Here is a 14,109-nt window from a genome sequence, read left to right on the forward strand (position 1 = left end):
TAGAACAAGGAAATGACAGGTGTAATACATGTACCACCAAATCAGAGTACGTCACAACCAGTGGCATACGGGAAAGGTTTGAGAAAAAAAAATCCCTTGACTTTGCCACTGCTTGTGGACGTTTCGTCCCCGAGGGTATCCCCATGCAGCCCAGTAGTCAGCACTTCGGTGTTGACATGAATTTCAATAACATGGTCATTTTTTTTTATATAAATTTTCTGTTACAAAACTTGAATTTTTCGGAACTTGAAAACTAAGGATTTTATTATTCCAGGAAAAGATAACCTTAGCCGTATTTGGCACAACTTTTGGGAATTTTTGGTCCTCAATGCTCTTCAACTTTGTACTTGTTTGGTTTTATAACTATTTTGATTTGAGCGTCACTGAGTCTTATGTAGACGAAACGCGCGGCTGGCGTACTAAATTATAATCCTGGTACCTTTGATAATTATTTGACAGTTGTAGGAAATTAATTCTACATTGCATTGCATTAAAAAAAATCATAAGCATATGTCTTCACTTGGGTGTTTCAAACTACCCTTATTTTTGTTATTTTTTGCTTTTATAGAATATTTTGAAAACTTATAGTACATCGGCTTTGTGAAAAATTGTGGTTACATGGTTACAAATGCTTGTAAACAGGAAAAGAAGGGGTACACATTTGATTGGTTAACTTCTAGTAATGGTTATTTTCTATAAAAATGCATTGACATGTTACAAATGTATGTGTTCATTTCTTTTTATAGTACTGGACAGGATAAAATCTTACTCCTCCAAGTATTTCTTTTTTTTAAATGTGCAAATTTAACAAAGACTAATATGGAAAAATCAATGGAGGTATTACACCTATTATAGGAAGCTGCACATGCACCTCTGATCTTGTGTGTACTGCCATCTGTTAAACTTGTATGCTATTCAGTTTAAGTGAAATATTCTGAGTGGATTGAGAAAATTAATTTGAACAGGACTCTACAATGAATATTAGAACACAGAGTAAGCCATATTCAGTGTTTTGGGAGCTTTTTTCTGACTTTTAAGTCTTTTGATCTTCTTCTTTTTTTTTTGCTATTGCGTTGTTAGGTTATTTTAGAGTTTACATCAGTATATGGGTGTCTCTTTTGTACCCTTCGTCTGTCTCTCGTTTACGATTCTTTTACAGTATGAATACATTAATATATAGTGTTCCCTCTGTCTGGCTTATACCATATGATCATTGTAATTGTATCCTTTGTGATGTATAATGTATGTGAAGATGGTTACAGTATGATTGCATCAATACATTGTGTCTGTAAGAGTTGGTATCATATGACCAATGTATGCTATACCTTACGGTGAATAGTTGATTTGGCGAAATTTACAGTATGAAAGCCGTATAACAATTCCTCTGGTTTCATATATGACCACTGTAATGGTAAATGGTATCCCTAATAATGTTCAGTTTATGTTGAGTTTGTTACTGCATGATTGCCTCGTTACAATTTCATCTGACAGAGCTGGAGTCATGTGACCGCTGTAATGGTAAATGGTTTCCTAATTATATTCAGTTTTATAAGTGGAGTTTGTTACAGCATGGTAGCCTCGATACATTTCGTATGACAGAGCTGGAGTCATATAACCGTTGTAATGATAAATGGTATCCCTAATATTAATAATCAGTTTAATATTTTGAGTTTGTTACAGCATTATTGCCTCAATACATTTCGTATGACAGAATTGGTATCATAAATTATGATCACTGTAAGGGTGTCCTAAACAATTTACAGTTGATATGGAAATGATTACAGTATGGATGTCTCGTCACATTACCTTCTACAGAGCTGGTATTCATGATCCCTAGCCATGTTAAAAAATTCCGTTGATGTTAAGATGGTTACAAAATGATTGCCTCGGTCACAGCTGGTATCATATGCGGACCACTGCAGTGGCGGATCCAGCCATTTTAAAAAGGGGGGTTAGTATCTTGAGGGAACGAGATAACTATCTTGAGGGAACGAGATAACTATCTTGAGGGAACGACATAGTATCTTGAGGGAACGACATAGTATCTTGAGGGAACGACATAGTATCTTAAGGGAACGAGATAACTATCTTGTGGGAACGACATAGCATCTTGAGGGAACGACATAGTATCTTGAGGGAACAACATAATTTTTTTTCTTTCATGGCCGCATTTTGCCACCGTAAAAATCTGCATATTTGAAAAGTATTAGAAAATTCTATCTGAAGAAACATTTACCGAATATCCACCTGAATATGAGTGTCCCTTTTGTACCTTTCGCCACTCTTTCACAGTTTTTGTTCGGTATGGATCGATGTTGTATAAAAGAAAATAACCACAAATATTAGTGTATTCTTAAATGATCATAAATGTAAATGTACAAAAATGTTAACATGATTAAGATTTAGTCACTTTTTCATAAAATAAAATTTGATGTGAGTAAAATGATCTTTACGACAAACACACAAAAACAGTTGATCTGCAAGTTACAGTAACGATCTATATGCCACTCTACATCACTGTGCTGTGTTACAACCCTACATTACAACTTTAGGCAAAGCTGGGACATATTATAGTCCTAGGTCAAAGAATTTACATAATTGTATACAAAATTTGTATGAACGATTTTCTCTTCCGTGCGTAAAATATTTAAATTAGACGGTCCACATATTCAATTTAGACAAGGATTTGTAAAGTAAAATACTACACAAATCTTTGATTTAAAGAACACTAAAATAAACCTTTAGTAAAACATGATCAGTAATCCTCAAACAGGTAACCGCTGCTTATTCACGGGTTATTCACGGGAATGCTACAGAAAACAAAGAAATCTAGTAAATAAAATTAAAAAGAAATCCATCAGAAACTATTTCATGGAAAGATGCATAGGAGGACCTAACAGCAAAGATTTTTGGCCAACAATCAAGCCTTTCCTAACAAACAAAGGTTCACATTTTTCAAAAGACCTAATCCTTTGTGAAGAAAATAAGATAATTAACAATCAAAATGAAGTAGCTGAATTATTTAATAATTTTTTTATAAATGTTGCCAAAGATATCGGCTCAATAGATACTGTAATAGATGAACATCATCCAAGTATTAAAATTATAAAAGAAAATAAACCAGAAAAAGAAGAACTAAATTTTAGCCCAGTAGATCCAGAGTTTGTTAAAAAACAAATCAATAAAATTAACATCAAAAAGGCAACAGGAAAAGATGGAATATCTTGAAAAATACTAAAATTATCCGAATCTGAAATATCCAATCCAATTTCTAAAATAATAAATAAATCATTTGAATCAGCTGTTTCCCAAATAAATTAAAAGAAGCACAAGTAATACCCCTGCATAAAAAATCAAACACTCTTGATAAAGGAAACTATAGACCTGTAAGTATATTGCCCATGATTTCAAAAAAATTTGAGAGGTCTATAGAAAATCAACTTGTTGAATATTTTAATTCATTTTTCCACATTTTTCTGTCAGCTTTTCGAAAAGGATATGGATGCCAAACCGCTTTATTAAAAATAATTGAAGATTGGAAAAAGACTTTAGATCAGAATAAATATGTAGCAGCTATATTAATGGACTTGTCCAAGGCTTTTGACTGCCTACCCCATGACCTCCTCCTACTAAAATTAAAATCTTATGGTGTGTCTGCCACATCTCTTAAACTTTTGGAAAGCTATTTAACTAATAGAAAACAGTGTGTTAAAGTAGGTACTAATTCAAGCTATTGGCAAACAATGTTTAAAGGGGTGCAACAAGGGTCAATATTAGGGCCAACATTATTTAATGTTTTTTTAAATGACATTTTCTATTTTATTCATAAAAGTGAACTCTATAATTATGCAGATGACAACACCCTTTCATACGCAGATAACGATTTAGATAAATTAATTAAAACTTTAGAAGAAGAAAGTAAAATTTTGATAAACTGGTTCTCAATAAATAAAATGAAAGCAAATCCAGAAAAATTTCAGGCAATAGCTGTAGGTAAAAAAACTAAAGACAAAAACCTAAAATTTAAATTAGAAGGTAATGAAATAGAGTGTGAAGATAACGTTAAACTGCTAGGTGTAACAATAGATTTTAAAATAAATTTCAATGAACATGTCTCTATAATATGTAAAAAAGCATCCAAACAATTAAATGTATTAAAAAGAATAGGTAAACACCTGACTAAACTCGGAAAATTAACAATTTATTATTCTTTCATAATGTCCAACTTTAATTACTGCCCACTAGTTTGGCACTTTTGTGGGGAGGTAAATACAAAAAAGATAGAGAAAATCCAAGAGAGAGCACTAAGGTTTATCTACGAAGACCAATCAGCAAGTTATGAAGATCTACTCTGCAAATCAAAATTACCATCTTTAAAAGTAAGAAGAATGCGATCTTTGGCGATTGAAGTTTTCAAAATTATAAATAAAGATTGTCCTGTTTATCTCCATGATTTGATTCACTTAAAGGAAAACACTTACTCTTTCAGATACCAGAATACAGCAGATCTACCACATGTAAGAACAACTGCATATGGCCTACAATCTTTCAGGTATGCAGGTGCTAGGCTTTGGAATGAGCTGCCAGATGAGCTTCGTAAGCAATCATCTTTAAATCAATTCAAGAACTTGATAAATTCTTGGTCTGGCAGCTCATGCCAATGCTTTGCCTGCAAAACCAGTTAATCTCTGCTTATTATTTTTTTGTTTTGTTGCTTTATTTTCAGCATGTCAAATTTATTCTAATATCTTTACTATAGTGCTTCTGCTGCTTTTGTGCTAATTTTAGAAACTTAATGTGCTTTTATGCTTTTATGTGCAAACCATTTCATTTGTGCTTTTGTGTTTTTATCTCATAATTGCATGTACCAGTATGTGTTAAACTTGTAAGATGCTTAAAGAACTTTTGTGCTGCATGTTTATATACTGATTGAACTCTTGCTTTATATGTTTAATGTTGTGTGCATGACTCGATATGTATGTTTTGTTTTATTTGTTGTTATGTCGGTTTTAAAAGCTCTTCAGAGCTTATGTTTGTAATTGCTTGCTTATACCGACTCTAAATAAAGCTTTATGTCTTATGTCTTATGTTTCTGAACTCGGCACGGGTTGGAGTATATTGTTTTAGCTCATCCTTTTGAAATATCTCATTTCCGGTTATGAAAAAAAATCAACAACCAGGATCTTGTGAAATTTAAATTATAGCAAAGTCAAAATTATACTTAATTTTAAAAGATGACAACTGAAGCAATAGAGTTAGACTTAAGGGGACTGCCACCATATACAGCTGTCTCATGGGCTCAGTTCGAACAAAATCCGCGAATACTGTATAATTTGTTTGAACCATCCATCCGACCAGGAGGAAACTACTTTTCAGACAAAGTGTTTGACATGACTGGCGCTAAACTAAATCAAAAACTTTGGTAATATTTTAGATATTTTCTTTCAGATTGTTTTTATTCCTGCCTTACTCTGCATAGACAGGTCACACATGACTATTTAATATCTAATATAACAAAACATTTCACCATCTTTACTATAATTAAATTATGCAAATAAGACAAAATAAGATTTTAATCATTTCAATACCCAAATCACTGTGATGATTAAGTATAATCTAATGAGTCTCATAAAATACAAATTGATGTAACAATTTAATTGGAATACTTTGACTTGGTAAAGGTCTTCTTATTTACACAGTTAAACAAATTTATAATTGCATTAATCAAAATAAGTGAGATTTACTATGTACACAACAAGCTCAAAAAAGGAATGTTCTCTCACATTGATTAATTGGTAATTATCAATTATAAAATTTATTTATTAAAAAATGCAATATAAATCATAAATAAATTACCTTCTGTTGTCTCTATACATGTAGGTGGTGGAAGGTTTTCTGATATGTCCAGAAGTACTGATGCTGCCTCTTGTTGATCTTTGTCAGCCTCTCTCTTTTGAAATCTCTCAAAGCGGGCTGCACGCAACTGTCCATTTGTTGTTGTGCCCTCATATCCCCCCATGTGGATGGATGGAACATAGTCAGGATTTGTCTTATCATTGCTCTTCTGACCTGAAATGGAATATAATACATGTAATCACAAGTTATAACCCTAAGCAGGCACATGCGTTACAAACAAAATGAAAATACTCATTGAAGAAAACTTTATAAAATGAAAAAAGAACACATATGCATGTAGTTTAAAAAAGAGACATTTAAAATCAACCTAAGGAAGCTATGTATTGAGACTATGTTAAGTAAATAGTATGTATCCTTGGCTGTGTCACTTGTTACTCACAAGAGCTAGCCATGAAAAATTCATAGACAGATGAAAATGCATGTTAAATTGGTTTTCTTTATCATCAGTTCTTTATCAAAGCCCCTTTCTACCCCCCTCCCCCCACCCACCTTTTCATCAAAATAACCGGTTTCAACGGCATTTATGTACCCAAAAGGAAAATATTTCAGGACATATTGAAAATTAAATATTCTCTACGGCAATGTAAAAAGAAAAAATAGCTTACCAGTTATGAAATGTCGATAGCACACTCTATCATGGTCTGCAGGCACCCAGGGCTTCCCTTCAGGGCCTTCTCGCTTAATAGCTGAAATCCAAAGTTGTCTGCGTTTGTCAGGCTTTTTTGGTACTCGGTAAAAGCTTTTAGGGTCACCATTATTAAATCTTGTTGTACAGTTGATTACACAACAAGACACAACCATCGTAATTAACCGTTAATCTCATTATGATCGGCCTTACAATGTAAACAACTTTCTTGCCAACCAGTCGGAAGTCACGTGATTTCGTGACGTCACGGCGAAAATTCCTATAGGGCATGCACTTATCATCCTAGTCCGAGATTACTCTGACGTCCAACGGCTGTTTTGCCAGACAAGCTGGGGCTGTGGGACGTCAGAGCTTGTCCCATATCAAAAAGTGGATATTGCCCATCCAAAATAGTAGTCTGAGATTACTCTGATGTCCAACGGCTGTTTTGCCAGACAAGCTGCCGCCGTGGGAAGTCAGCTCGTCCCATATTAAAAAAGTGGATATTTGCCCATCCAAAATAGATGTGCTGTTTCGTCGCTTCTGGTGCCAACTAACGGCCTTGGAATTATATAAATCGGGTATCAATTTGTTCATTTTTCATTTATCTCTTTATTTATGTAAGCTTCACCCAACTTGCCACCCTTTATTTTTCCATATATAAACAGTTTTCACAGTGACCCATAGATTTAGACATTTTCTCTTTTATTTTCAAAAGGACGTCAAGTTACGAGATATTTCGCGACCTCGAGACTCAATTTCGCGACCTCGAGACTCAAATATGCAAATATTGTTTTACTTTTTTCACCTCCTTTATAGGAGATCGATGTTTAACATTAAGTAGCCAACCACGATATTTCACCGCCTTTACAGGAGATCGGTATTAAGCATTTAGTGCCAACCACGATAACAATCGGAAGCTCTCAGACATTTAGATTACTTGCATTGTAAATGAACGAGGTGTTCGATTATGGTCATTTGCATAAATCATCACTTTTTTCTTGTGGTCACGTGATAATCTTGACGTCCTTTTGAAAATAAAAGTAAAAATGTCTGAATCGATGGGTCACTGTGAAAACTGTTTAAATATATAAAAAAAAAAAGTGGCAGGGAGGTGAAGCTTACAAAAATGAAGAGATAAATGAAAAATGAACAAATAGATACCCGATTTATATACATGTAATTTCAAGGCCGTTAGTTGGCACCAGAAGCGATGAAGCAGCACATCTATTTTGGATGGGCAAGTATCCACTTTTTGATATGGGACGAGCTCTGACGTCCCACAGCCCCAGCTTGTCTGGCAAAACAGCCATAGGACGTCAGAGAAATTTCGGACTATTATCATCCCCTGTATTTTATAGACGTTAGAACAAATTTAATAAAACATTTAATCATAAATTTTGAAAATTGCATTTTAATTTCCCCAAAATAATGTCTTTAGTAGAAACCCAGTGCCAATCTGAAAAAAATCACAATGTTACAATTTCAGCACACGAAACATTTACTAAAAACTATTTACATTTGAGCTTTAGTACTGAAAAGAATTAAATATTTCTTTTGTGATTCAAGCAATTACCAGAACCTCGTCTTAAGAAATACTAATTTCCAGATTTTATATTCATTTCCTTTCTACGTACTGATCCAGTTTTTACTTCATACGAAAACATATGACGCTGTTTTTTGACATACGAAAATCACAAAATAGTCTGAAACAGTAAAAAATCGTAGTAAGCCTTGACAAAAAAGTCTAAATACCTAAAAACATTCAACAGAACATGTTTTTTTAAATTTGAGCATACACTTAAATACAAACTCAACAGTGAGGAAAACCGTAAGCAGTGAAAATTGTAATTAGTATGAAAACACATCACACAAGGATAATATTACAACATATACTCACCATGAAAAACACAATATTTTCTGAATTCACAATATAATATTTCTTGATAATTATATCTGTATGATATTTTACAGTGAATTAAAAGTGGACAATGTTGAAGAGTTACACAGATTGACCAGGGATCTGCTTAGAATGCCTATTTTGTTTCGAGTGAAAGTAGAACATACAAGGACAGATCATTATGTTGTGATGAAAGTTAGAAAGAAGTGGCGAGGTATTTACATGTAAATACAGAAAGTGTAACTAAATGTGTTTCCATTTATACTTATGATTTGAACATTTTCTGTTTATTAACAAAAAAGGCTACATTGTATTTTTAAAATGTCCAATTTATAAATGTTCTAAATATTTAAAAATAAAACTGAAAAAAGTTTAAACTATGTAATTACAATACAAATTGAGTTGTTAAAACACTAAATGATGATATTATTTACTGAGTTCTCCTTAATTGTTTACAACATTGGTGTTCCTCCATTCATAAGAAAAACATCACATATCCACCATATCACTACATATTATTTGGTTCAAACTAAAATGTACATGTACATGAAAGCTGACTTTGCCTTTAAGTAACCTGATAATTTTCCTTACAAACTATGCTGACATCTTTTTTTCATGCAATGTTTATGATGTCTGTACCATTGACATGATTGAAGGGGGTAAAAAAATTCGGAAGTATTTTGAAAGTTTCTCCGCATTCCATAATCTTATTTTTACAATGATGTTTGGGGCATTTTGTGACCATCTTTTGACTTTTCCTTTTTCTTTGTATACATTTAAATTCATGACAGGAATAACATCATCTTTTATCATTGTTTATTGATGTCATACATGTCTGTGTAGTAGTTTATAGACTTGTGTTGTTTTTATTTTTGGTCATAATGTTTCAGCTTAGGGTTATTGATAGCCATATGGTATTTTTGTTTAAACTTATTTCTGTCATGGGTTGATTTAAAAAAGAATTTACTCAACAGTAAATGAAATTTTAAAATGAAAGACATTTTTGTAAGAAATTACTATCTATATTTAAAACTAAATCAATCATATGAATTATGAAGCATATTAACCCCCTCCCCAAAAAAAAAGATAAAAAGAAGAACACTTATGATAGTTGGAAGCACATTTTTAGAATTGAAGATGATTGAAGCTGAGGAATATTAACATCTTTTTCTTTGATTGACCTTAAAGTTTTTAATGTCAAGATGAGGAACAGCAATACAAGCCTTGTAAACAATATACATGCATTTCTATTTCTAGTATCAGTAAATGTAATTTAGGATACAAGAACAAATATTTTAATATTCCTTACATTTCCAATAATGTTCTTATTATTTAATGGGATGTGGATATTTCAGGGGCCTCGCCCCTATGCTTGAGAAGAGTAAATGTAATTTCATATGCATATTTTAAATATCTTTTCAGATGAATTTGCCATCCTTGTGAATACACAACATCCACAGATAAGAGAAATTCTATCTAGACGCTTGTCAGAAGCAATGCAGTATATGACAGAAGGAAAAAACTTTTGTCTAAAGGTAAAATTATTATGGATGAATTGTAGTTTTATTTTTTGAGAATACCATTGCTGTTTGAATAAGCAGATCTATACATTTTGTACTTTCAATTGAAAACCATTTTCATGAATTTGATAAATGCTGGGATTTTTTTTATATTATATGTTATATTACAAAAGATCCCAGACTCTCAAGCAAAAAAAGAAAATTTATAGCATAGAAATGTTTATTATGGAAATGAAAAGAGCAAAAATAATATCGAAAAAAGTATAGTCAGAAAAAATATCAGACTAGCTATAAAATTGGCTGGATCCCAACATCAACGATGCTTTGATTTATCATGCAAGGTCACAAAAAAAATGTGTTTTTTAAGGGGGAAAGTTAGCCTATAAATTAGGGTCAGTAGGGTTGCCCAAACACACCTAACTCGAATTTTGTTGAAGTCTTATAATGTAGATACAAGTTTCAGTTATATGTGATGGTTTTCCATAGATAACCTGTCTCATATACCTGAATAAATCTGGATAAACATTAAGTTATAATTCAAAAAAGTGAAAAACATTTCAATACATCAAGAAGAAAGCTTCCTATTTTGATTTTTTTTTAGATAAACAGTCCATGAAAGGTCTTTAACTAAAATCTTGCAGCAAAGGCATGCTATTTAGCTGTGGATAATAAAATCACATTTATATTTATTAATATAAACAGTTTCAAATCTTTAGGATATAATTGGCTTACTACTACATGTACTAGTCTATCGTGTATATTATGTAGAAATGTGATATATTTGTTGCAGATTGGCTTTGGCCAGAGTGTTCGTCAGTGGTACAGTGGTATTGTAGATTCAGAGGTTACCCTTTGTGACAGCCGGTCCAACAGTGATGATGGTAACATGAGTATTTATATCCACAACTATTCCACACCTATGGACTGTTGTATGCATCCACTGTGTATCTTCTGTTGTTTCCCATTCTGGTTACTCTGTGGGGGACCATGTTATTTTGTAAGTACATTATCATGTCACATTTATTGGCTACTCAAAGCTTATTATATTGTACACATACTTGGTATCCAGGTGGTCACTCAGTTAAAACTGTAGATTCAGAAATTGTTGTGTGAATTTATAATTGTGATGTTTCAAGAATGGATGATTAATTATTGTGATTTCATGAAAATCTGCATATAGATATAATGTATCCTGTTTTTAAAAGAATGTGGACTCTTATTATTGTGATACTCAGCAATAAAAGTTACGTTATTTGCAAAAAAAAACAACCTCTAAATAACTTCTAAGTTTACAGTACATATAGTACACATTTTCATTATGATGGGAACCTTAAGAATATTTGCTAAATAAGAGTTTTTACTTGGATGTCACTGTTTACTTAAAATGAAGAAGTTTTAAATTCTTATTCAATTTGTTAAGATGATAATTTTCATTGGACTCTGACAATTATTTTGAAGGTTTAGGTTCAATATTCTACCTGTCTGTTACTACATGAAATAGGAAAGCTACCATTTTGAATTCTTGAATTGTTTTTAACAACAAAATATCCAAATCATTGACAAAAACTGTGCCATGGACTTTGCATCTTTTTTAAATGTAAATGACTGACTGCATTATTTATTGTAGGTAAATCGTAAATTAAAATGCACCGATGTTGTTGAGCATGTCAGAGATCTGCCTGTCACCATGGTAACAGGACAAAGAACCATATTGATTGAGCACCATATCCAACCAGAACCTTGTGTACAAGCAGATCAGTATCGACATCAACCTCCTGGTGGTGGTCATTCTGGTCAACAGAATGGGATGCCGTATAACAATGTCCTCCCCCCACCACAATCTGCACAACAGATGCAACATGGGCCCTATGGAGGTCAACAAATTCCATGTGTGCAGTTTGGAGGCCAACAAGTTCCACCTGTCCAGTATGGAGGTCCTCAGATGGCAAATCCTCCACCATATTCTCCATGATTTTACAATTTTGGATTATTTAAAGTGTATTTTGATTCCGGTGATATAATATCAACTTTTTAGAATAGTTGAATATTAAAGCATTAGTACAATTATAATCACAATTTAATTTGTACTTAATCGTAATAATATATTTAAAATAAATGCTAAGATTAACCATAACTTTTGTATATAAATTTTAATCATTAATCTTATATGAAACTTGGACCTATATTTTTTATTGACTATGATTATGATTACTGTTATAGGGACAATAGGATAGACTAAATTTCATGTCATGTATATATTTTCTTAAAGGAAACATTCAGTCTCAATATGGAATGTTGGAATATCATTTTTCTCTATTTAAGAACAATGTATCAGTTAGATTTTTCTAGAACCAATTGTAAGTGCCATATTTTGGTTGTGTATATTATTTGTTTTTATTTGAATTTTATGTTAAAAGAACAAAGAGAGTTGTAATTGATGATAAAAGGTTAATTTTTTACATTTTATTAATTTGTGCCATTTACCTCAAATAGGTGACTGCTGATAATATTGTTAAAAATATTTTTATTATATATATTTGTTTTTAAAGGTAGCTTGTAGTTTTACTTCGTAATGACTGCCTTTAACTGGTCGAAGTTCATTTCACTTGTACTACGCATGACTTTATAGTGGAAACATATAGTTAGCTCTTCATTTTAAAATTTGTATTCTTGATATTTTTTGAACATACATGATCGTGCTGTAATAATTGGAAAAAATACAATAAAAAGAAATACACAAGAATTTGTATTTATGATAAGATTTTTTTTAGCATTTGCAATACATGATTCTGATAAAGTAAAGTGGTTAATAGCTAAACAACTTTTCATAAAGACTCCATATTTTCTTATTATTAGTTTGCTTAAATTGATACTTGATGTAGAGATTAGAAACCATCTAAATATTTTCCTGTAAGTATGGATTAAAACTGTCAGTGGCATATTACATATAGATATACCAATGTTTTACCTTGTTTATATATAAACAATATCTATGAATTATGTCCTTTTGACTTATGTAAACATGTGACTTAATGATTTTTCTCCTCATATTTATAAAACTATTTAAGACATGTTACCTAAAACAGCAATAATTTGTGTAACAAATGCTAATATTAATTATTGTTAATTTTGTAACCTCATTGTCTTTTTATGTAGACTGTATCAATTACTGAAACGTTATTTTTTTTATGAGGGTCTTTAGTGGTACCTTCATGACTAATAACGGTAAAAATTCTTGCCAAATGACATTGACGGTAATTTTTGGTGCATGACGATAAAATGTACACGTTCTTTTAGATGATTAATAAACCAATGGTTTTGTTGATTCATTTAAAAAATTAACGGTAACGATAAATATTTGAGTACTCTGACGATTCACAATACAGATATTTTGAAGAATTACGGTAAAATTTTAACCAATATGCACTAACGGTAGCGACAAATGACTATTTGACGCCTGGCAGTTAAGGGCATTCACAGCCATTTTGTATTACATGACAAAGAACGTTGTACATTTAATTTGCAAACTTTACATAATTTATATATATATATATTTGTTGGTTGTGTACATATAAGTGTAATAACATGAATAATATATGCTATCTAGCTACTTGGAAACTTTTGATTTAAGTTTTATTTACTGCAAATTGTTATTGTTATTGTTATAAAGATCATAAAGCCCTGTAACTTATGAATTGTTGTAAAGGCCTTCAAATGGAACAAAGTTTCTACTGGAATAGCCTAAAGAGACAATAGGTTGATTTTACATACTAAAATTACACTCATGTACAACTATTAGGGAATTGTATTCTTGAATAAAACTAAATATTAATCACAATTAGTCATAATTATTTTAGGTTGTTTTGCATTTTTTTTTTTTTTAAATTATTTTATGGATCTTTTGATGTCATTTTTTTTCTTCAAAAAACATGAAAAAAGCATTTCAAGTGTGGATTGTATCTGATGAGAAATGGTTTACAGTAGTTATAAGGTAAACAAATACATTGAGGGTGGTTAATGTTGTTATTTTAAAATAATTTTACAATATTTTATTTGATCATTTACCTGTTCTACATTTTCTATTTTATTTGTTTTACCTTAGTTATAATACATGTAATATATTTGTCAATAAAACAGGATTAAAATAA

The 14,109-nt window shown here is 31.5% G+C and overlaps 2 protein-coding genes across 2 annotated transcripts; one reads left to right on the plus strand and one right to left on the minus strand.

The window, feature by feature from the left end:
- The first annotated feature begins 5,130 nt into the window (after nt 1-5,130).
- Nucleotides 5,131-14,109, plus strand: LOC139513355 (uncharacterized). The gene is made up of 5 exons (XM_071301759.1): nt 5,131-5,422; nt 8,516-8,655; nt 9,864-9,976; nt 10,752-10,958; nt 11,589-14,109. Exons 1-5 carry the CDS (start codon nt 5,235-5,237, stop codon nt 11,931-11,933), a joined length of 993 nt encoding a protein of 330 aa, XP_071157860.1. The 5' UTR covers nt 5,131-5,234; the 3' UTR covers nt 11,934-14,109.
- LOC139513356 (uncharacterized) lies at nt 5,754-6,812 on the minus strand. Its single transcript, XM_071301760.1, has 2 exons — nt 6,522-6,812; nt 5,754-6,069 (listed from the first exon to the last, which is right to left on the minus strand). The coding sequence occupies exons 1-2, from the start codon at nt 6,715-6,717 to the stop codon at nt 5,816-5,818; spliced, it is 450 nt and encodes a 149-aa protein (XP_071157861.1). The 5' UTR covers nt 6,718-6,812; the 3' UTR covers nt 5,754-5,815.

Source organism: Mytilus edulis, chromosome 2, assembly GCF_963676685.1.
Source record: "Mytilus edulis chromosome 2, xbMytEdul2.2, whole genome shotgun sequence".
NCBI classification, from domain to species: domain Eukaryota; kingdom Metazoa; phylum Mollusca; class Bivalvia; order Mytilida; family Mytilidae; genus Mytilus; species Mytilus edulis.

Excerpts from the sequence above, each read along its gene's own strand:
- LOC139513356 (XM_071301760.1), bottom strand. The coding sequence starts at position 6,717 with ATGGTTGTGTCTTGTTGTGTAATCAACTGTACAACAAGATTTAATAAT. Across the intron at positions 6,070-6,521 it reads CTATCGACATTTCATAACTG|GTCAGAAGAGCAATGATAAG; the intron begins GTAAGCTATTTT and ends ATTCCATTTCAG.
- LOC139513355 (XM_071301759.1), top strand. The coding sequence starts at position 5,235 with ATGACAACTGAAGCAATAGAGTTAGACTTAAGGGGACTGCCACCATAT. Across the intron at positions 8,656-9,863 it reads AGTTAGAAAGAAGTGGCGAG|ATGAATTTGCCATCCTTGTG; the intron begins GTATTTACATGT and ends ATATCTTTTCAG. Across the intron at positions 9,977-10,751 it reads GAAAAAACTTTTGTCTAAAG|ATTGGCTTTGGCCAGAGTGT; the intron begins GTAAAATTATTA and ends TATTTGTTGCAG.